The sequence below is a fragment of the Pongo abelii genome, chromosome 9 (assembly GCF_028885655.2).
Source record: "Pongo abelii isolate AG06213 chromosome 9, NHGRI_mPonAbe1-v2.0_pri, whole genome shotgun sequence".
Taxonomy (NCBI): Eukaryota; Metazoa; Chordata; class Mammalia; order Primates; family Hominidae; genus Pongo; species Pongo abelii.
The window spans coordinates 3537602-3562156 of NC_071994.2; the positions used below are offsets into that span (position 1 = coordinate 3537602).

A 24555-nucleotide genomic window follows, 5' to 3' on the forward strand; every position below is an offset into this window, starting at 1 on the left:
GCAAATTTGGAGGAAAAAGAGGGTTTCCCAGTTGAGTCCCAGTGATGACAGTCAACAGCTGGTTGGCCATCACGTGATGCTCATGGAGGTGGCATTAGGAACTGGTCCCTGACATATGGAAGTGAGGATGTTAAAGCCCACCACTCCAGCAGGGTGTGGTGGCAGGCACCCATAGTCCCAGCTACTGGGGAGGCTGAGGCAGGAGACTCTCTTGAGTCCAGGAGTTTGTGTACGGCCTGGGCAACATAGCAAGATTCCATCTCAAATTTGTTTTCACGTGAACAACTCCATGGAGGGCCCCTGCGTTCACCTGCCGACTGGCAGAGACAGTGCCATCATGCCCCTCAGTCAGGCTTCAGCAGTCCTGACTACCTTCTGTTTGCACAGCCTCAACCGTCAGGTTGAAATGTGCGGCGTCTCCACGCTAAGCTGCCCCGTGTTCTTCCACAGCTGCCTGTTGCTGTCGTTTCAGCCCAGGTAAATGTCCCGCCCACGTAAGTGAGCTACACCTTCCTCTGCCCTTGCCTTGTCCCAGCCAGACGACCTGGACCTTCCTTCTGCCTGCTCCACGTGTGCGGCTACCTCTCCTGTATCCCCAAGATACCTCCCATGTCTCCCCTGCTCAGAGCTGAGGGCAGGGATGCCCCATACTTCGAGCTCTCTCTTCAGCCTCCCAGTTTCTCGGCCATCCCGGCAAAAGTCTTAGGGCCTCTGTTGTCCTTGGTAGGACAGATCCCTGGAAGGTCTCACACTCCAAAACAACCATAAGGATGGAGACAGATAAAGTAGAAACACGAACATAAAAGCAAAAAGGTAATATTCTGGGGCCGCTGCTGCCAGGGACTGATGCCCACACAGGGCGGGGCTCCTGAGGTCACGACTGTGTTACAGCACAGTGCCATTATTGCGCACGGTGGTGGCCTGAGCCACCCAGAGGAGGCCACCTGACACCCAGCATCCCTGCTCAGGAAGGCAGGAAGGTTTGTAATGCCCTTTAGAGATCTTGGTGCATTTAAAAACATCCTGCTCTACCTAGTTTTTGTTAACTGGATTATTCAGTTATAGGGAATGATTCATTCTCTAATGAAAAGAGCAGAAGGGTTGGGGGTGGGTTGCGTTATAGGTGATTTTCAAAGAGTTCTTTGTTTCAGTAGCTCTGGTTTGGCCTAGATGTTTTCACTGTTTAAGTCTTTCAGAATTTTTTTTTTTTTTTTAATTTTTAAATAGGAAGCGAGAACATCCCTGAGCAAGACCAACAATTGCTGAATAAACACAACCCCCCCTGAGAATCACGCAGACAGGCACTGTCTCTTTACCTGGGAATTGCAAAGGTAAGAGGAAAGGTGAGTGCCTCCCGGTGTCTGGAGAATCATATGGGAGTTGCTCTGGGAGTTTTAAGTTTCTCGTGAGTGAAAGTTAGTGGTTTTACGTTTTCTCTTGATGCTACTTTTTACCTCTTCCTCCGGCTACCAAAAAAGGTTTCCTTGTAGGTGAAAATGGAACCAAATTAGTTCTGTGATCTTGTTCCATTCTAAAAGGGATTTGATTTTCCATTCATTCACTCCAAAACTGTTGCATACCTACTATGTGCCAGACTTTATTCTGGCCAGAAAAGATTCTTAATGTTACTGGAATTCAGTAATTTCTGTGGGCATGTGCTCAAAAGCAGGCTGCAAAGTCCTGGAGCCAGGGGTCCTGGCAGAACCCTTAGGAGAGGGCTGAGTTTCTATAACATGTCTGACACAGACCAGCAAGGCCACATTTAAACCAAGGCTGTGTGTCTTTTTTTTTATATTTTAATTTTAATTTTAAGTTCCTGGGTACATGTGCAGGACGTGCAGTTTTGTCACAAAGGTAAACGTGCGCCATGGTGGTGCGTTGCACCTATCAACCCATCGCCTTGTTATTAAGCCCCACGTGCATTAGCTATTTATCCTGATGCTCTCCATTCCCACACCCCACCCCCTGACAGGAGCCAGTGTGTGTTACTCCCCTCCTTGTGTCCATGTGTTCTCATTGTTCAGCTCCCACTGATAAATGAGAACATGCAGTGCTTGGTTTTCTCTTCCTGTGTTAGTTTGCTGAGGATAATGGCTTCCAGCTCCATCCATATCCCTGCAAAGGACATAATCTTATTCCTTTTCAAGGCTGCATAGTATTCCATGGTGTATATGTACCACATTTTCTGTATCCAGGTATGTTTATTAAGGGGAAGGCCCAGCCATGCATTGTGTGCGGCCACCTGGTGAATGAAAAGCAGGTCTGGATTTTCCTCCAAATACACATATGTATATATAGGTATATATATATTTACATGGGTAAATTGCATGTCACAGGGGCTTGGGATACAGATTATTTCATCATCCAGGTAATAAGCATAGTACTCAATAGGTAGTTTTTTGATCCTCACCCTCCTCCCGTCCTCCACCTTCAAGGGGGACCCACCCTCTATTGTTCCCCTCTTTGTGTCCGTGTGTACTCAATGCTTAGCTCTCTCTTATAACTGAGAACATGTGGTATTTGGCTTTCTGTTCCTGCATATATATATATATGTTTCAGTAGCTCTGGTTTGGCCTAGAAGTTTTCACTGTTTAAGTCTTTCAGAATCTTTTTTTTTTTAATTTTTAAATAGGAAGTGAGAACATCCCCGAGCAAGACCAAAAATTGCTGAATAAACACAAACCCCCTTGAGAATCACGCCAACAGGTGCTGCCTCTTTACCTGGGGATTGCAAAGGTGAGAGGGGAGGCTAGTGCCTCCCGGTATCTGGAGCATCATATGGGGGTGTGCTGCCTTTGGAGCACAAATATATATACATATATATTTGAAATTCACAAACGTTTGCATTTCTCGCCAGTGACACAAGCCGGCTACCACTGCTGAAAGTGAGGCGGTCTCCAGTCAAGGTCTAGGGACTTGACCTGGTTTGATCTGGCTACACTCCCACTGCTCGATTTAGACTCTGTCCAGACTAACAGCGAGAGTGTAGACAGATCCAGACCTTACCAACACGCTCCTTCCTCCCCCGTCCTACCAAGCTGGAATTCACTGTCAATATCCTCCATAGAAGACAGAGTTGGCTTCCAACAGTATCAGGGGACGCAGGCAAAGGGGGTGATGGGGCCTGAGATAAGTTTCAGTTCCGCATAGAGGGGGCATCTGTGCCCAAATGACCAACCTTGGTAACTGGTATGACTTACTGTTCTCACTGAAAATACTACAGCTCTCCAAGTTTGAAAATAACATCAATAATCTTTTCTGGCCAGAATAACATCTGGCACATAGTAGGTATGCAAGAGTTTTGGGATGAATGAATGGAAAATCAAATCCTAAGAGGAAGCTTCCTTCCAGGCTGATCATACGTCATTGTCATAGGTGTCTCCATTGAACACTCAACCAGGAGTGGGCAAACTGATTCTGAAAAGGGCCAGGGAGTAAATATTTGGGGCTTTGTAGGCCAGGAGGTCTCTGCTGCGATTACTCACCTCTGCCATTGCAGTGAGAAAACAACCGCAGATGATAAACACAGAATCAAATCAGCATGTTTCAATACAACTTTATTTACTAAAGCAGTCGGTGGGCCAGATTTGGCCTGTAGGCCATGGCTTGCCAACCCCTGCACTAGACACGCTCACCGTTCCTACAGGACAGAGACTGCGTCACCCATCCCCTTAGACCCAGAACTAGATGTTTTAATTAAGTACATACATATTAAAACTGCCTCTCCCTTTTATGATTCTGTTTTAAGAACTTTAAAAAATGTTTCAAAATTCTTAGGTATTATGTGAGGGGTGGGTTGAAAGGCTGAAAGTACCAACCTTGCTTCAGAAGGAGTAGTGTGTGAAGCCATTTCCTTCCTGAAAGTTGGATTTGGGACTGAGGCGTGAGAATTGTGCTCTAGGGAACAGCCACCAGGGGGAGCGCAGTGCACACAGAAGTAACCTGCTTTGTACCAAGAAACCAGCGGTGAAATCCAGAGGCTCAAAGGTGCAGGCTACTCCTGGGATGTGCTGCGTGCTCACTTGGGGTACAGGAGCTGGGATTCTGGGTGCAAATGAAGGAGCAAGATGCTGTTTTCTCACACTCTACCCTTCCAAAGGTTTCATGGTTTTGATTTGTGCACGTATTACTTCTGCAAATATGTGCTTAAGTATTGTACGTGTGATGTTGTCAGGACTAGACCAAGATGCATGGCACCCAGGGAAACAAGCTTCAGCCCAAATTACATAATTGACTGATATGTGTTTAGGGAAGGGGCCGAGCGCTATGAGGGGGAGCAGAGGGAGTTCAGCTTCACCTGGATCCCTCAAAATTCAGTTCAGGCTCCACCTGCACACCCCATCAAGCCCTCCAGGCAAAGCATGGTATCATCCACACAGGACCGTTTTCCAGCTTTCTGTTGCTATCCAAACATATCCCTTGGCCCAAATGACCACATTTTCATCCAGTGGAACCAGGAATACTATACAGCAGTGAAAAACAAACCACAGCTGCACATGTCAACATGGGTGCATCACCAGAGGACAAATACAATAAACAGGCCACAGGAAAAACATACGAGGTGGTTATTTTATTTGCAGAAAGCCCCAGATCAGGCAAAACCAATGTCTTCTCTAGGGATCTATCCAGGTGTGGCAAAAGTGCTAAAAAGAGCAAGAGAATTATTAAGCAAAATGTTAGGGTGCTGGATATCTTGGGGAGGAAGACCTAAACAGGAAGTGTGGAGAATACGTGATGTCTTATATTGGGTAGCAGGTTATTAACTTATTTATTAAAACAAGGCCAGGTGAGGTGGCTTACACCTATAATCCCAGCATTTGGGAGCCTGAGGTGGGAGGTTAGCTTGAGGGCAGGAGTTCAGGACCAGCCTGGGTAATATAGCAAGACCCTGTCTCTACAGAAAAAAAAAAAAAAAAAAAATTAGCCAGGCATGGTGTTGTGCACCTGTAGTCTCAGCTACTTGGGAGGCTGAGGTGGGAGGATCATGTTAACCCCCAGGATGTGGAAGCTGCAGTGGGCTATGATCACGCCATTGCATTCTAGTCCAGTCTAGTGACATAGCAAGGCTCTGTCTGTTAGAAAAAAATAAGGCCAGGTGTGATGGCTCAGGCCTGTAATCCCAGCACTGTGGGAAGCTAAGGCTGAGGTTTGAGACCAGCTGGAGCAACATGGCGAAATCCTGTTTCTACTAAAAATACAAAATATTAGCCAGGTGTGGTGGTGCATGCTTGTAGCTCCAGCTACTCAGGATACTAAGGTGGGAGGATCGCTTGAGCCTGGAAGGTCGAGGCTACGGTGAGCTATGTATGATGGTTCCACTGCACTCCAGCCTGGGCAACACAGCCAGACTGTCTCAAAAAAAAAAAAAAAAGTCATCCCTAACATGTATATACATTACATATATCTTGTTTTACATCATAATAACATAGTATAAAATAAAAATAGAAATAGTCCCTTCTGCATGTGTATCTCAGGGTGCAGCCCTGGGGAGACAGAGAAGCTTAGATCTGGGGAAGCTCTCATCTGGCCGATAGGGTTTGCAGTGTGGCTTTCTAGAAGCTTTAAGGGTGAATGAACCACAGATGCTCAGCCACACCCAGAGAACTGCAGCTGGTGTGGAAAATAGAGTGGGAGGCATGAAAAGCGACAGCTGTAGTGAGAGATGTCAGGTCTGGAACACAGTGACTCAAGGCAGAGGACTGTCCCAGGGTACGGGATCCAGGCTGATGCCCATGTGCCACTGCACCGCTGGCTCAGATGCCCCCGTGACCCCTGCAGCTCCCGGGGCTCCTGGGAATGCCACTGGCAGTGGCCCATACTGGGTGGTAGCTGCCTTTGTATTTACCAAGACATGCCTTGGCTCCCTGAGCACTGGGCTGCTTCCAGCTCTTCATTCCAGCACCTGTAGGAAGCATCTGTGGATGCTCGTGGGCAGGATCGGCCGCCATATTACCTGCTCTTTGCAGGAAAGTCTGGCCTTTTATGTCCCAGGCCTAGGACCTGTTCCAGTTTGACCAGGACTGAGAAGTTTTTGGGGACATGGCTTCTTCAATGTTGAAGCTGGAAAAAACCAAACCAGGATGAGTTGGTTATTTCACCCAGACTTTGGTACTCGAATATAAGGGCTTGGTTTGGCTAGGACTGATTTTATGTCACAGGAGCACGCCACATATCCTGTATGCCTTCTGTAAACCCTCCATTTATTTTGGAAGGAACAGTCATCCTGCATCTCCCACTGCCAGCTCGTGGGGGCTGCCAGCATTTTACTGAGTGGCTCTCAGCTGCCTCCAATCTTGCTAAGGGCAAATTAAACTAGTAAAATGAGACTTGAGAGCAATTCTTCCTCCCTGAACGGCTAGAGTGAGGACACAAAAACATGCTTTTCAGACTGGGGAGTCAACAATCACAACAGATTTCTGTAGCTGAAGGTGGTGGTTTTCTTGTCTTATCTTCGACTGGCAGGCATCATACTCACCTGGGGGTATTCTTAGCCTAAGATTGCTGGGCCCCCACCCAGCGTTTCTCATTCAGGGGATCTGGGATGAGGACTGAGGACTGCATTTCTAACAGATGAAACTAATTCTGGTGGTCTGGGGTCCGCACTTTGAGAACTGTTGTCACAGTGTTAAGGGATAAAGTCTACATGAGGGGTTGTCAGACTTTTTCTACAAGGGGGTCACATAAGAAATATTTTAGGCTTTGTGGGTGATATGGTTTGGATCTGTGTCCCCACCCAAATCTCATGTGGAATTGTAATCCCCGATGCTGGAGGTGGGGCCTGCTGGGAGGTGATTGGATCCTGGGGGTGGAATACCCCTCTTTGGTGCTATTCAAAAGTGTGTGGCATCTCCTTTCTCTCTCTCCCTCCTGCTCTGGCCATGTAGGATGACCCTGCTTCCCCTTAGCCTTCCACCATGATTGTAACTTTCCAGTGGCCTACCTGGAAGCCAGCACCACACTTCCTGTACAGCCCACAGAACCGCGAGCCAATTAAACCTCTTTTCTTTTCTTTCTTTCATTTTTTTTTTTTTTTTTTTTGAGATAGAGTCTCAGGCGCCCAGGCTGGAGTGCAATGGTGCAATCTCGGCTCACTGCAACCTCCGCTTCCAAGGTTCAAGCGATTCTTTTGCCTCAGCCTCCCAAGTAGCTGGGACTACAGGCGCGTGCCATCACACCTGGCTAATTGTTTGTATTTTTAGTAGAGATGGAGTTTCACCGTGTTAGCCAGGATGGTCTTGATCTCCTGACTTTGTGATCCACCCGCCTTGGCCTCCCAAAGTGCTGGGATTACAGGCGTGAGCCACCGCGCCCGGCCCGAAACCTCTTTTCTTTATAAACTACCCAGCCTTAGGCATTTCTTTATAGCAGTGCGAGAACGGACTAGTACAGTGGGTCACATGTTGTCAACTACTCAACTCTGCCGTGGTAGCCCAAGAGCAGCCAGAGACAGGATGCAAATGAGTGTGACTGAGTTCCAATAAAACTTTATTTACAAAGACAGTCAGTGGGCCAGAATTAGCCTCTGGGCGTTTGTTTGCCAGCCTCTGGTTCAGACTGTTACAGTGTGATTTTCAACAATCCCCGTAGCTTCTCTGTGTTTTCCATCTTTGTACTGGTGAGTGGACGACTTTGAGCCAGTTGAAAGCAGACCATGGAGGTCTGGGAAGGACCATTTGTTTAGAGTACAGATGCAGGGCAGTGTAGCACAACCATACCAAGCTTTATAGATTTCAACAACCGTCATATTATACTCACCAGTCTGTGGGTCAGCTGGGGGTTCTTCTGATCTGAGCTGGTTTGGCTGGTCTCTCTGAGCTGTCTTGTGCACCTGGGGGTGGGGGTCACCTCACAGGTCATCTGATGGTGGGTTATCCAAGGTGGCCTCAGCCACATGTCTAGCAGGTGGTTGGCTGTTGGCTGGGCACCTTGGTTCTCTTCCACGTGGCGTCTCCTCCTCCAAGAGGCTAACTCCAGCTCCCACACCGGGGTGGTCTGAACATAGCAAGGGAGGAAGCTGCAGCTCCTCTGATGACTATGTTTGGAGCTCACACAATGTCACTTTCATCACACTGTATCCATCAAAGAAGTCACAAGACCAATCCAGGTTTAAGCATGGGAAAATAGGCTCCACCTCGTAACAAGAGCAGCTGCAAGGAATCTATGGCTGTTTGCAATTTACCACTCAGGTAGAAAGAAAGAATAGGGAATGAGGCTGCTTGGCATCGAATTTTAGCTCCAGCTTTCATAGCTGGAGGTCTCACTTCATCCCCCTGAGCCTGATCCCTCCACAGAAAAAATGAGACTGATGCTACCCAGCCTCAGAAGGTTGCTGAGAGGCTAGTGGGATTAATCTAGAGAGTGTCTGGCACAAGAAAGTCATCTCCGTGTGGCTGCTGTTATAAATGTCTCAGTGAACCCCTACAGATGTGACAGCACTGGGGGCATAAAGAATTGAGGACACCCAAGACCACTGGAATGTCCCTTCACATACGTCTCCAAGGACTCCCTGCCCAGCTCTGGGCTTTTGCTTGTCCCTGCCTAGAATCTGTTCAAGGCTTCAAAGCTCAACTCACCCGGTTGCCTCCTTCTACAGCCCTTGTCGCATTGCATTAATTTCTTTTTTACAAATGTCTTTCTCCTATGAGTTGGGAGCTTTTTGAGAGCAGAAACAGGGTTTTGCGCAGAGCCTGTGGTAGTGCCTTGGGGAACATCCTATCCCAGCCCCTTTAAATCATCTGGGGTTTGCTTCACCCTATTTTCCATCAGAAATATTGGAAGCCAACCGGCACAACTTCTCAAGAGAGGAAGGATGTAAGCAGTACATGTTCTGCTCCCTTGCAGCTCTATGTGGTCTCTCTTCTGGGACATTGCCACATGGATCTTAGTATAATTTGCTTAAGAAAAACACAGTAGCCAAATTCTGTCAATCCTATCTGTTTCCCATGAGAAGAACAGATCTCATCCACAGGGCATCAGGGATGTCAGGCTCTTTGAGAAGAGAGGACAAAGTGGGCCCCCAAGGGCGTCTCTGTGCACTTGGAGAGATCCAAGAACTCGCTAAAGTAATGTAATAAGTTAGTATTCAATGCACACTTGTAGGGTTGAACTATGCTTTGTTATAAAGGGATGCCAAAATCGTAGAAAGTTTGTGTAGGGAGTAGACAGATACATCATTTCTCTTTCTATAAGGCCTGTTTTGAAAGATTTCTTTCTTTGTGGACTGGGTGAAGACACAGCTGTCAGAACTTAGAGAGGTATAAGAGATGCAAGGATAGAAATGACTACGTTATGTATCCATCCATCCATCCATTCACCCATCCATCCATGGACTTACCACCCATCATCCATCCATTCACCCATCCACCCATCCTCTCATTCATCCATCCATCCACTCATCCCTCCATCTATCCACCCACCCAACCATCCATCCATCCACCCACCCATCCATGTATCCATTCATCCATCTACCTATCCATCCATCCATCATCCATCTACCCATCCATCCACCCACCCACGCATCCATCCATCCATTAATCTATCCAGCCATCCAACATTCATTCATTCATCTACCCACCTATCCATCCACTCATCCATTCATCCACCCATCCATCCATCCACCCACCCATCCACCCATCCATCCATCTATCCACCCACCCATCCACCCATCCATCCATCTATTCATTCATCCATCTATCTATCCATCCATCCATCCATCATCCATCTACCCACCCATCCACCCACCTACCCATCCATCAATCGATTCATCCATTCATCTATCCATCTATCCATCATTCATTCATTCATCTACCCACCCATCCATTCACTCATCTATCCATCCATCCTGGAGCTCACACAATGCTTTGCAAATACTTCAGTCTACCAACTTATTTTCCAATTCTAACCCTCTCCAACACTCCAACATCCCCTTCTCACAATCTATCTCTCGCTCTCTCTCTCTTTCTCTCTCTCTGTCTCGCTCTTATTCTCTCTGTCCCTCCCCGACTTCTCCCTTTTGGGAAATTCAAATTGCCCAAAATATAATACAGATAACTCCTTGATGTTATTATTGTGATCACCCCTTAAGTATGTACAGCACTGTACAGTTTACTAAACACAAGTCTTCACATCAGTCCTCTTCTCCGCAGCCACATGACTCAAGCAGGCACAGCACCCAACAGGAACACCAGAGTCCTGAGCAGGAAGAATTTCTCCTGTTGCAGCCATGGGAGGAGTCAGGCATGATGTGCCTGATGGTGCAGCAGGACATGATGATGTCAGGGCTGCCTGGGACATATTGAACTTCCTGATTTTTTCTTCTTGTGATGGAAGAAATGATTTTGGATTAAGATGGAGAGAAACAATGATAATATCAGATCTGTTGTGATGGTTTCCCTGGTGAGGAAAGTATTTCATAAGCTTGGAAAATCTGTTTCTAACTGGTTCACCCCTTGGAATTGTCCTCCCACCTGGGTTCCACAGGTCTGCATCATGAAGGCCCTTCCCTTTCAGCCAGGACTGTTTTGTCCACCTCCCACTCCCTCTGCAGGCACACTTGGCAGAGCTTGGACATTTTGGGTTGTCACAACTTGGAGGGTGCTACAGGGATCTAGTGGGTGGAAGCTGGGGGGCAGCTACACATCCTACAAGGCACAGGACAGCCCACAGCAGAAAATGATCAAGACCAACATCTCCAGAGGACCGTGAGTGTGTGGCTTGGCTATGCATGGTCACCCAAACAGAGCTGGTGGGCCCTGACCCACTTTGGCCCAGAAGTTTCTGGCACCTCCCCCCATCTGCATTACTGCTATTCTGAGACATTTGCACACTGCAGTCATAGATCAATGCTCCAGGCAGGACAAGTGGTGTCACAAGACATGCACAGGCAGCCTCGATGGCACTGATCACAATTGAAAAATTTTGAATGACTTTTTAATTTAAAAATAAATTCTGGGCCAGGTGCGGTGGTTCATGCCTGTAATCCCAGCACTTTGGGAGGCCGAGGCAGGTGGAACACCTGAGGTCAGGGGTTTGAGACCAGCCTGGCCAACATGGTGAAACCCTGTCTCTACTAAAGATACAAAAATTAGCTGCGTATGGTGGTGCACGCCCATAATCCCGGCTACTCAGGAAGCTGAGGCAGGAGAATCACTTGAACCCAGGAGGCGGAGGTTGCAGTGAGCCGAGATGGCGCCATTGCACTCTGGCCTGGGCGATAAGAGTGAAACTCCATCTCAAATAAATAAATAAATAAATAAATAAATTCCATATAATATCTGGCTTCCCAGGGAGATCAGCATGCCCATGGGGAAAGAAACTTGTCTGAATCCTCCTTTCTGTCTCCTCACTCTAGAACAGCACCGTGCCCCTAGGAGGCAGTTGGTAAATATTTGCTGAATGAATACTGATAACCCTTGACTTAGAATTAATCACCTCTGACCTAATCTACCTTAAGCTAAATCTATAAGAGCATTTTCAGAGGATATGATATATCTCTAATTCCAATGATTTTCTGGGCATTCCATCCAATGAAGCTCTAATGCCCAGGACCAAGGAAGCCCAATTGCTAAAAATCGGGCAGGACTGTCTTGGTTGCAAGTGACAGAAACCCAACTCAGACCCATTTGGCAGGAAAAAATTCTGTTGGCTCCCTGGGCTGAACAGTGCAGGGCAAGCTGAGGTTTGTGCTCCAATGATACTGTAAAAATTCTGTTCCTCATGTCTCTCCTCTGCTTCCTGAGGGCTGACTTCCTCGTCAGGGGAGCTCTGGTTGTGGGGCCACAAGGCAGCTGCAGGGGCAACTCCAGGCTCACTTCAGGTTCTCCCAGATCCTTAATCCAAGCGAAGAGAGTATCCTTCCTGAGAGTTGACCAAGATCACAGGAAGAAACCATGGCTGGCATCACACGCCCACCCTGGTCAAGGGTAGCCGTCACAAATCAACACAAACTTTGACCCAAGACAATTGAAATGTATTGGAGGTCAGAAGTCTGAAATGGATTTCAGTGGGCCAAAATCAAGGCGTCTGCAGGGCCATTTTCCCTCTGGGGGCTCTAGGAACTGGGAGAACCCATTTCCTTGCCCTTTCCAGCTCCTGGAGGTGCCTGCACACCTTGGCTCACTGCAATAACATCTTCCAATCTCTCTGACTCTGACCTCCTGCTTCCTCTTACAAGGACCCTCATGATTGCCTAGGGTCCACCCAGATGATCCAGGGCAATCTCCTCATCTCAAGATCTATAACTTAACCACAACTATAAAGTCCCTTTTGCCATGGAAGGTCACATATACACATATACACATTAGGATGTGGTGTGAGGACAGGGACCATTATTTAGCCAACTGTAGTAGCCAAGGAGTGGAATAATCTTACTGGCCAGCATGGGTCCTGTGAGCCCTTAGGGCCCACCTCATCCAAATCTTAAGACTGGAGCAGGATTAGAGTGGAAAGAGAGGCAGAGGCTCTAGGAGGCTGCTGGGCCAGCTTCCAGAAGCCCCAACTAGGTCAAGAGGCCATGACCTCTGCTAGGCACCTCACAGTGGCCTCATGCAGAAGCAATGACACAGAGGGGCCCTGCCTGGACTACGGGTGGGCTCCACCTCTTACCTCTCTGCACCTGTTTGTCACCAGTTCTCTCCCTGGTATTAGTTATGTCCCCAGCACAGAACCTGAAACAGGGCAATGCCTTCTTTCCTTCCTTTTCCATGTCAGTGATGTGAACCAACAGTTTCTTTTCTCAGTAGCTGAGCAATCTTTTCCGATTTCTTTTCTTTTTCTTTTTCTTTCTTTTTTTTTTTTTAGAGACAAGGTTTTGATCTGTTGCCCGGGCTGGAGTGCAGTGGTGCAATGTTGGCTCATTGCAGCCTCAAACTCCTGGGCTCAAGCAATCCTCCTGCCTCTGCCTCTCAAGTAGCTGGGACTACAGATGTGTGCCACCACCATGCCCAGCTAATTTTTTAATTTGTTGTAGAGATGGGGTCTTTGTATGTTGCCCAGGCTGGTTTTGAACTCCTGGGCTCAGGCAATCCTCCTTCCTTGGCCTCATGAAGTGCTAGAATTATAGGTGTGAGCCACTGCAGCTGGCCTCTTCCAATTTCTGTTATGCTTTCTTTAGATTTTTACTTCTGTGCATTGATAGTCAATATTTGGATTCACAAGTAAGTTTCAGATCAATGAGGATTTGGAGTAAAGTAGAAGCATGCTGCTTGGTTGGCCACACCATGCTGGGGTAAACTCGGATTCAGCCCATTGGAGGCAAAAGCCTTCCCTGCACCGAACCAGTTTTTATTCCACTCAACACACCCCAGATGAAAATATTTTGGCTCAGGAGAGCAGTGCAATTATTTATGGCCTCATTTCCCTTTTTCTGTAGGAGTGGAAGCCAATATCAGATGATTTAAAACAAAACAAAGGAAAAACCACATTTGTGACATCAGAATGCAAATGCTATTGTACCAAAGGAAAAATGAAAACAGCTTGACCAGCCCTGGAATCAATTTATTTCTGTGCCCCAAATGCATAGCACTTGGTAGAAAGAGCAAGGTATTTGGATGTCTGCTCCCACATTGGGTATTTGCTGATTTACGTGGGGGAAATGCCTTGTATATCAAGATAATCCATCGTCATCATCAACACTGTCATCACTGTCATTGTCATCATTATCGTCGTCATTGTCATCATCATCCTCAATGTCATCATTGTCATCATCATCAATGTCATCATTGTCATCATCATCAATGTCATAGTCATCATCATCATTGTCATAGTCATCATCATAATTGTCATTGTTATCATTATTTTCATCATCATTATCATTGTCATTGTTGTTATTATTGTCATCATCATAATTGTCATTGTTGTTATCATTATTGTCATCATTGTTATCACCATTGTCTTCATCATTGTCATCATCATCATTGTCATCATCATCATTGTCATAGTCATCATCATCATTGTCATAGTCATCATTGTCATAGTCATCATCACTGTCATAGTCATCATCATTGTCATCATCATCATTGTCACATGTCACAGCCATCATCATCATCGTCACAGTCATCATTGTCATCATCATCATAGTCACATGTCACAGCCATCATCATCATTGTCTGTCATCATTGTCATCATCATCATTGTCATTGTTATCATTATTGTCATCATTGTTATCACCATTGTCATCATCATTGTCATCATCATCATTGTTATTGTCATCATTGTCAATGTCATCATCATCATTGTCTGTCATCATTGTCATCATCATCATTGTCATTGTTATCATTGTCGTCATCATCATCATTGTCATAGTCACCAACATCATTGTCATCATCATCACTATCAACGTCATCGAGGCCATCACACCTGTCACTGCAGTGAGGATCAGGTCAGGAAACGCACCCAAGGATTTCCTGTGCTGTCAGGTGCCCCTCATGTCTCAGGCTCTATTGCAAATTAGAAAGTAAAAAGTCAAATTATTCTTATTTGCAGACAATATGATCTTATATATAGAAAATCCTAAAGACTGTACCAAAAAATCTTTTAGAATTGATGAATGAATTTAGTAAAGATAAAAAATTAACATATAAAATCAGTAGCATTGCTATACCTGAACAACAAAATAGCTAAAAAGGAAATCAAGAAGATGATGTCATTTACAATAGCTATGAAAAATGAAATACCTAGGAATAAATTTAAGAAGTGACTGACAAAAAATAAAAACAAATGGAATGACATCCGATACTCATGGATCCAAAAATATTGTTAAAATGATCATAGTACCTAAAGTAATCTACAGATTAAACACAATCCCTACCAAAATACCAAGGACATTCTTCACAGAGTTAGAGAAATCTTAAAATTTGTACAGAATCAGAAAAAACTCTGAATAGCAAAAACAATCCTGAGCAAAAGCACAAACCTGGCATTATGAGACTTCAAAATATACCACAAAACTGTAGTAACCAAAGCCTCCTCCAACCCTGCGTGTCGAGGACGCACAGGAATTAACAGGCAGCCGATGCCTGGCCTTCCAGAAGCAACAGCCTGGCTGCAGATACGTAGTCAGCACGCAGACAGATGGGACACCAGCCAATATTCCAGAGAGGAGGGTTATGAAGCCTCCCACGTGAGAGACCAGGTGGGTTCAAAAGCCATCCAGCCATATCAGCTGAGCATGCAGTACGCAGAGTGGGAGGCATGGACCTGACGTGGAGATGCGAGACAGGGGCCTGCAGAGATGACGGCAGCTCCGTGTGACGAAGGCCTGATGTGGCTGTGGCAAACTGACTGACATTTCTGGACAGCAATTGGGCAAAATGTTTAAGGAGCCTTTAAAAATTCTTGCTCTTCCAACTAGTCACTCGAAGGAGGTGATGGAAAAGGTCTGATCCAAAATGCAGGAAAAAAGAAGGATGACTAAGGAGATTATCCCAGGATTGCTGATGGTGACCAAAAAAATAGGACCTACAGGCTCCACAGAAGATTCATAGCAGATGTGGTAGATGGTGTTAGAAGGAAAACGTTTCCATCAAATACGCCATAACACACAAATGGCTATAAGGTTCCACTGAAAAGTCTAACACAAAACCGTACATACTGTAATATGTGTCGTGTGTATACCTAGCAGCTTAGTGAGAGATGCCCTGGTGCCCCACTGAGTTGCACCTCACACAGCTGTTCACAGAGGTACTAGATGAATGGAGACCCCTCTGTTTTCTGTGACGACTGTCAGGGTAGATAGCTGAATATTGGCAAAGGTTTACTTCCGATTAGCAGGATTTGGAAAGGGTTTTGTTTTTCTTCACAGTTTTCTCTATTTTCTACAATGAGCCTGTATTGTTTCTTTATCGAAAAAAGATCCAAAAGTCACTTATAAAATGAAGAAAACATTTGTCATAATAAATATTTAATCACAATGCAATATTCAAAAAAGAAAATGGACTCATTCATTTTTGAGGGTAGTTGATTTTTTAAAAACCTATACAGTGCATAAAAGTAGGTTGAAAACAGGCTGGGCATGGTGACTCATGCCTGTAATCCCGGCACTTTGGGAGGTCAAGGTGGGTGGATCACCTAAGGTCAGGAGTTCGAGACCAGGCTGGTCAACGTGGCAAAACCCCTTCTCTACTAAAAATCCAAAAAGTGACCGGGTGTGGTGGCTCACACTTGCAATCCCAGCTACTCGGGAGGCTGAGACAGGAGAATCCCTTGAACTTGAGAGTAGGAGGTTGCAGTGAGCCAAGATCATGCCACTGCACTCCAGCCTGGGCGACAGAGTGAGACTTTGTCTAAAAAAAGTAGGTTGAAAACAGAAATGCCCAAATATCAGAGGGTGACCATGGGTGGGGACCGCAGGTGATTTTGATGCTCTGTATCTTTCTGCATGTTTTCTAAACTTGCAAAAATATGGAAAACGTTCTCTAGAAGCAAAGCAGAGGGATAGAATGGTTTCAACCAGGGCCAGGAGGCCAGTGAAGCCTCCCGGATGAGGCAGCATTGGAGCTGGAAGTCAGGAATCTGGCTGTGACCACAGCTTGCAGACCATCCAGGGCCCCAGCTCCTCTTGGGGTCTCCCCATTCCATGAAGGGGAGAGGGGCTGCTTCAGATAAGTGGCTGAGAAGCAGGTCACAGTTTGCTAGAAACAGGTGGAGGCCAAAGCCTTAGTGCAGGGCCCCCCAATCCTCCCTTCTCCAGGGCAGCCATGTGCAAATGGTCATCAGAAAGGACCCCCTTCCAGCAAACTGCACACAGCATCCTGGAAGAGGCTCTTGCCTGCCCAGGGCCCAGCTCTGGGTGTGGGGGGCCGCCACCCACACTGCCCTGGGCCACTGGGCACTATGAGCCCTGAGCCTAACGCCCAGCACAGTGCCTGTCCCAGGGACCAGTGCCATGCAGTGGCGTGGGTAACCGTGTGTTCTCTCCCGCAGCCCCACCGCCATGGACAGTGTGCCCCTCGTCTGTGACCACGGGTCTGGCTTCAGCAAGGTGGGATTTGCAGGAATGGAAAGCCCAACGGGCGTGTTCCCCACTGTCCTCGGGAAACTTCGGCACGATGTGAGTGATGTCGGGGTCTCCTCCCTGTGGGGTGCTGCTCATCCAGAGGTGGCCCGCCGGCCTGGTCAGCCCCATCCCTTCTCCCACAGGGCGGCCAAGGCCATCCCCTGAGCAGGGCGTGGTGGGCGCGGACGTGCCTCCGCAAATCCGAGTCGGGAGCACTGGGCTTGGTAACACACAGATGACTGGGCCACCTAGAGTCTGTGCCTCAGCTGGTCTGGGGTGGGAGATGGGGTGGGCAAGGCCCTGCCCCTCTCACCACTCCCAGCATGCGGCCCACTCTGAGAACTGCAGGCTTAGAGGGAGCAGCGATGTGTAAATCAGTAAAGTGGACGCGTTGTGAAAAATCAGTCTCACTGCCCGTCTCCCATCTCTGGCTCTTCTCACATTCAGAGAGGTATGGACACAGAGAAGGAGCAATTTGCCTTTAGGGTAAACGGGAGTCCATTAGGGTGAGTGGCAACAGACACTCAACCTCCGTGACAAGAAGGCAGGAGGAGGGCGGGTAGGGACCTGGACACAGGCCCTCCAAGAGGCCCGTCTCTGACGTGCCAGCAACTGGATCCCACATCGCCAGATCTTCCTGTGTTTCAAGGGAATTTAGAAACACACGTGTTTCTATTGTGGTAAAGTATACACAGTGTAAAGATGTGTTAACTGCACAGTTCAGTGGCATCAAGAACATTCACCACATCTACCTCCAGAACGTTTCATCCTTCCAAACGGAAGCTCTGGCCCCATTAAAAACCAGCTGCTCATCCCCCTTCCCCGGACAACACAGTTGCATCATAACTGAAACTCAGCGAGTGGGTCTGAGCCCGGCCGCATGCCAGGGAGGGACAGAGATGCCCCTTCTCCCTGAAGAGGAACCACCTGCTCTGAGAGGTGACTTCCTGAATCCACATGGTGACAAAGTGGTGGGGGAAAGACCCCCCAGTGCATCCGCATTCCCTGCTCATGCTCTGGATCCTGGAGCTCATCCTCTGGAAGTTCCAGTCATCCGTGGGAGGGAGCAGCGTCATGACACGGAAGATCTCAGATGTTGCAGGACCCCATGGCGATCACTCTTGCACTTTGCAGCACTTGGAGCAAATTATTGGCAATGTTTCTAATTATCCAAGATACACTGGCTCCCAGATCTGTGACAGAGGAGAAAATCCCGTCTCCCTCTCTAAGAGGATAAAATGCACATGGATGCTGGGAGCCAGTGGATTTCCTCCTCCCTGTCCAAGTGGCAGGAATCATGGCAGGGACCGCCCTGGCAAATCTCAGGTGCCTGCACTCGAGCTAGCCAACCAGCTTGCCACTTGGAGATTGTGGAGCTCAGTGGTTAAGAGCTGGGGCTTCAGGGCCAGGGAGACTGAGGCTCCAATCTCAGCCCTGTCCTCAGCACCTGCATGACTCAGGGCAAGGGTGCTGCTGTGGCAGAGACATCTCTTTTGCATAAAGCGATTGTCCAAAGTATGTATCTCGTAGATTCAGCCTGAAGGTTAAATGAGATGAGTGAATGCATGTTTAGCACAGTTTCTGGCCCGTAGGGAGTGTTTAGCAATGATGACGATGGCAGTGATGATAACAATGACTAGTATATTCGTGTATTCCCTTAGAACAACAGAAATGTGGCCAGGTGCGGTGGGTCATGCCTGTAATCCCAGCACTTTGGGAGGCCAAGGTGGGTGGATCACCTGAGATCAGGAGTTTGAGACCAGCCTGGCCAACATGGCAAAACCCCATCTCTACTAAAAATACAAAAATTAGCTGGGCGTAGTGGCACACGCCTGTAATTCCAGCTACTCTGGAGGCTGCGGCAGGAGAATCGCTTGAACCCGGGAGGCAGAGGCTGCAGTAAGCTGAGATCACACCACTGCACTCCAGCCTGGGTGACAGAGTGAAACTTTATCTCAAAAACAAAACAACAAAACAAAACAAAACAAAAAACAGAAATGTATTTCCTCATAGTTCTGGGGACCTGGAGTCTGAAAGCAAGGTGTCAGCAGGGCTGGCTTCCTCCCAAGGCTCTAGCAGGTGATCTTTCCTGCCTCTTCCAGCTCCTGGGGGCTCCAGGCATCCCTTGGCTGCCTCTGTCTTCACATGGCCTCCTTCTCTTTTTCCTTTTCTGTCTCAAATCTCCTCTTGCCTCTGTCTTAGAAGGATGCTTGTCATTGGATTTGGGGCCCATCCAGGTAATCCAAGGTGATTCTTATCTTGAGATTCTTAACTATCACTTCTGCAAAGACACTTGATGCAGATAAAGTCACCTGAGACTCCAGGTGGACATAATGATAGGGGGGTGGGCATCATTCAACCCACTACAGTTACAATGTGGAATTTCATCTCAGCTCTCAGCCCCTCCTCCAGGGAAGGGGCCTTATCTTTGGAGTATGAATTGACTTAGAGGGGATGCATTAGGGAACATCTGCTGAGAGCGAGGCTCTCCCCTCTGAATCCACCCCAGCTAGGCTGTAGGCACTGTCACTGTCTCCCATCACCCCCATGTGGGACTGTCCTAGTTGCAGGAAAACAAGCTCAGGGCCGCATACAATAAATGTAATGCACTTGAATCATCCCGAAACCATCCCCTGCCCTGCTCAGTGCAAAAATTGTCTTCCATGAAACTGGTCCCTGGTGCCAAAAAGATTGGGGAACGCTGACCTAGATGGCGAAACACAAGATCACAGCGAGAGGAAAATTCTTTGCCAAAACAGAATGAGTGACCAAGATGAATTATGGGGCAGCAGACTGCTTCACTCAACCACAGCAGATTGGGCTCTTGATTTGATTTTATTTTCATGGGCAGCTGGGAGTAAGTTTCTGTCTCTGAGAGAGGTCACCTTTTTTTCTAGATCTAAGCTCCATGTCCCTTCCCACAAACTCGATGCAGTGCCCTTAACTCCTGAGTCAAGAAGTCACAGCCATGGAGACCCAGGGTGTCCCTCAGGGCTCGGCCACCCCCACCCCCCTTCCAAGGCTTAAGTCTGGTAGCCAAGATGGCAGTGAGACCCCTTGTAGGAGAACTTGTGAGAACAGAGAGGCAGGATGAAGGCATTGCCCAAAGTCACTGGGTCCCTTCCAAGTAGAGCAGCCGCTCTGACCCACAGGCCTCCTGACGAAAGGACACCAGGCCCAGCACTGTCCATCTTTTTATCTCAAAGAGCAACTTAGAACTGGAGAAAACATTGTTCCTTCTGCACACCCATGACTTTGTCCCTCCCCCACCACCTACCCACCACACTTAGATGTGGGTGGCTGAGAAATGTTCGAGGAGGTGGCAGCAGTGACAATCCCTCCTGCCATGATGTCAGCTATTGAAACGTATTCCTGCTGGTGGGCTTAATCGACTTGATCCTCCAGTAGCGCCATGGCAAGGTGTGAGGAAGAGAGGTCATTGTTCCCACTGGACAGAGAAGAAGATAGAGGCCCAGAGAAAAAGATGGAGGCCGAGAGAAGAAGATGGAGGCTCAGAGAAGGAGATGGAAGCTCAGAGAAGGAGATGGAGGCTCCGAGAAGGAGATGGAGGCTCCGAGAGGGAGATGGAGGCTCCAAGAAGGAGATGGAGGCTCCGAGAGGGAGATAGAGGCTCGGAGAGGGAAATGGAGGCTCAGAGAGGGAGATAGGGACTCAGAGAAGAAGATGGAGGCTCAGAGAAGAAGATGGAGGCTCAGAGAAGGAGACGGAGGCTCAGAGAAGAAGATGGAGGCTCAGAGAAGAAGATGGAGGCTCAGAGAAGGAGATGGAGGCTCAGAGAAGGAGATGGAGGCTCAGAGAAGGAGAGGGAGGCTCAGAGAGGGAGATGGAGGCTCAGAGAAGAAGACAGAGGCTCAGAGAGGGAGATGGAGGCTCCGAGAGGGAAATGGAGGCTCCAAGAGGGAGATGGAGGCTCAGAGAGGGAGATAGAGGCTCAGAGAAGAAGATGGAGGCTCAGAGAAGGAGATGGAGGCTCAGAGGAGATGGAGGCTCTGAGGGGTAGATGGAGGCTCAGAGAGGGAGATGGAGGCTCAGAGAGGGAGATGGAGGCTCAGAGAAGAAGATGGAGGCTCAGAGAAGGGACACGACTTTCCCCAGGTCTCATAGCTGGTGATTCTCATCCCAAATCCAAACCTCTTCTGCTGAAGAGACAAACTCCTAAGATAGAAAAGCTCTGAGCAGGTGAGCTGTGGCAGCCTGGAGAGGGGGCCTCGCTCTGAAATCACTGCTCCATTGCATCTCTGCACCATTGCACTCTTGCACCTGGCATCATGGCACCATTGAGCCGCTGCACCATGGCATGGTTTTTCCACCACATGCACCATTGCACCATGGCACCATGACATCATTGCATCATGGCACTATGACGTCACTGCACTGTGGCACCACGAGGTCATTGTAGCATGGCACCATTATGTCACTGCAGCACAGCACCATGACGTCATTGCAGCACGGCACCATGGTGTCATTGCAGCACGGCACCATGATGTCATTGCACTGTGGCACCATGACATCACTGCACCGTGGCACCATGGCCTCCTTGCAGCATGGCACCATTATGTCACTGCGGCACAGCACCATTGCACTGAGGCCATCCTTCCTACCTGCTGCTCCCAGCCAACTACTGAGGATGGCAGTGACACCAAGGCAAGTCAAGCCCATTTTCGGGAAACCCAGCACTCCTGTGATAAATGAGCCTGGCTCAAGAACTCTCCAACAACCTTGCAAAGGCTTCCCTCAGATGGCATGGTGGCTAAGGTCACCCACCCAATCTGCTTACCTATTTCCTGCACTCAGGCTCAGACTTGGACAGCAGCCTGTTGTCTCTTCGATCATTGTCCTGCTGTCCCCGATGTGTGCGTATTCCCTAATCACATCCTTGCACCTTTCATTCCATCCTGGTGTCTGTTTCTCAGTGGACCCAGATGAACACATGGGCCATCGAGTAAAATCACCTCTGAGTGATGGAATGGATAGCTTAATCTGCCATGAAGGTAGCCAGGTTTATCTTCCTAAAAAATAACGGAAGTTGAATTACACCACAGACTCTTTCCCGGGCAACCCTCCGAAGCAAATGTGGAAGCAGTGACGATCCCTCCTACAACGATGTCAGCTTATGAAATGCATTCCTGCCGGTGGGCTTAATTGACTTGATCCTCTAGCAGCACTGTGGCATTCCTGGTGCATCTCCCCTCACCTCTCCTTCCTCAGCAGCGTCTCTCCTTGCTGTCCCCAGTTTCCTCATCTACGAAGTGGACAGGACGAATGTCCTAGGAACAACTCCTCGGACTCACTCTTACCTTGCAGGTACTTTGCTAAAACCTCTTAGTGGCCATTTCTGAAATAGCTCACAGGGCTCAGGAGGTCATGGATGCTGGTGCTGTGGCTTGGAGTCTCCCACAAAGGCCACTGTGGCCTCCCAGCCACTGCTCACTGGGTCTCCACAAATGAAAGCCAGCTGCAGGGGAGTCCAAACCCAGTCACCTCTAGAAGCTGATCTGTCCTGGCCTGTGTCTTTCAGAACCTATTGGTGGGGATGGAAGAGGAAGACTGGTTCATCGGGGAGGAGGTTCAGAAAAAACGAGGGAAACTCAACCTGCAATATCCCATTTCTCGGGCAACGACGACCAACTGGGACAATATGGAGAAGGTAGGCACGGCTTCTGCCAGGCAGGACATGTTCATAGGCCTCCCTAGCTAGGTGCAGCTATGAGACAGGGGTGCAGGCCTTCCTAACACAGACCCTGCAGTGAGGGCTGAGGGGGATGATGGATTAAAAAGTCCTCAGTCCTGGCCGGGTGCGGTGGCTCATGCCTGTAATTCCAGCACTTTGGGAGGCAGAGGCAGGTGGACAGCTTGAGTGTAGGAGTTTGCGTCCAACCTGGGAAACATAGTGAGAATCCATGTCTACAAAAAATTAAAAAATAATCTGGCCGTGGTGGTGTGCCACTGTGGTCCCAGCTACTGGGGAGGCTGAGGTGGGAGGATTGCTTGAGCCTGGGAGGTGGAGGCTGCAGTGAGCTGTGATTGCAACCCTGTGCTCCAGCCTGGGCAACAGAAGGAGACCCTGTCTCAAAGCAGACAAACAAATGGCAAAAAAGTCTTCAGTCGCAAACAGTAAGAAGTGGTAAGTATGGTGAACTTGCAGCTCCCTCATTTAGTAATTGAGGTTCTGGCTAGGACCTCCATGTGCATTTGGACAGGCATGCACTGCCTTAGAGGATGTACCTGTTAGTTACTGTGTCCCTGTCCCAGCCACACACAAGGCAGCTTCAGCAGCAGGAATTCATTGCCTCACCATCCTGGAGGCTGGAAGTCTAACGTCAAGGTGTGGGCCGAGCTGGTTCCTTGCAGGGCCGTGCCGGAGCCTGTGTCCTGGACATCTCCCCTGGTGGCTGTCAGTCTTTGGCTCCCCTTGGCTCACAGATGTGTCACCCCGATGTCTGCCTTCAGGTTCACGCGGCATTCTCTGTGTCTGTGTCCACATTTCCTCTTTCCTATGGGATTGGGGACCCAGCCTCCTCTGAAGTGACGGCATCTGCAACAACCCTGTTTCCAAATAAGGTCCCATTCAGAGGTACGGGGGCTAAGACTTCAAAATACGAATTTTGGGACGGCACAATTCAACTCATCACAATGTTCTAATGCTGCCTTCACACATTAGCCCCAAATGCAGAGGCTGAAAATGCCAATGGTCATCGCTCTCAGTTTTGTGGGTCAGGAACCTGGGAGTGACTCCTCAGGCTGGTTCTGGCTCGGGGTCTCAAGTGGCTGCCACAGCTCAGGGGCTGTGTCGGCTGCAGGCTTGACTGGGGCTGGAGGAGCCCCTTCCAAGGCTGCAGTATCAGGTGGCCTCAGGGTGCTTCCTCTGCATGGGGGCCTCCCCCCAGGGCTGCTCGATGTCCTGCCAGCCTGGCGGTTGGCTTCCCCCATGAAGAACTATGGAAAAGGCCAAGGTGGGGGCACCAGGCCACCGTGGCACAGCCCGGGCCGTTGCACTGTTACTTCCACAACATTCTGTTGGTCACACAAGCCAGTCCTGATTCCATGTGGGAAAGGTCTGCACAGGGCGTGACTTCCAGGGGCTGAGGGCCATGGGGCCATCTTGGCGGGGGCAGTGGGAGCACCGTTCACAAGTGTTTTCTCCTGCACAGCTGTGGCTGTGGCTCCCGGTGTGACAGGCAATGCAGAAACACGGGCCGCGTAGACAGGTCTTGGAAAGCACGGCTTCAGCTATGGGCCCCAGGGACCCCCCACCCTCTGCTGCCTTGTGGTGGGCTCACCTGCCTGAGGGAGCCCAAGGCGCTGGCTCCTGCATGGCTTCAGGGGTCCTGGCTCCTGGCTTCACCATCTTCCCTGGATTGCCAGCATCACACAGTGACCCTCCTCTGTGCCCGCGCCTCCCACCTCCTCCCTCTCATCACCCCGCCCCGTCTTCAGGAGACTCTTCCAAGCTCATGTCTGGCAGTGTCCCTTCCCTGCCTCTGGCTGGTCATCTGTGGATGGGCCACACCTGCAGCCGACGCCTGGCTCTTGTTCTTTCA

General features: G+C 48.8%; 1 protein-coding gene across 20 annotated transcripts in view; it reads left to right on the plus strand.

The window, feature by feature from the left end:
* Positions 1 to 843: 843 nt before the first annotated feature.
* LOC112135418 (actin) overlaps positions 844 to 24555 on the plus strand; it is a 40646-nt gene continuing 16934 nt past the window's right edge. For 5 of the 20 annotated variants that reach the window (XM_054524135.1, XM_054524151.1, XM_054524143.1 and 2 more), the window contains exons 1-5: positions 844 to 980; positions 1228 to 1331; positions 2633 to 2736; positions 16921 to 17047; positions 22533 to 22661. In XM_054524135.1, the coding sequence (XP_054380110.1) occupies positions 16931 to 17047; positions 22533 to 22661 (246 nt within the window). In that variant the 5' untranslated portion in view covers positions 844 to 980; positions 1228 to 1331; positions 2633 to 2736; positions 16921 to 16930. Of the gene's footprint in view, positions 981 to 1227; positions 1344 to 2632; positions 2737 to 13369; positions 13540 to 16918; positions 17048 to 22247; positions 22319 to 22532; positions 22662 to 24555 lie in introns of those variants that run through there. The other 15 variants (XM_054524137.1, XM_054524154.1, XM_054524145.1 and 12 more) reach the window with 7 other exon arrangements.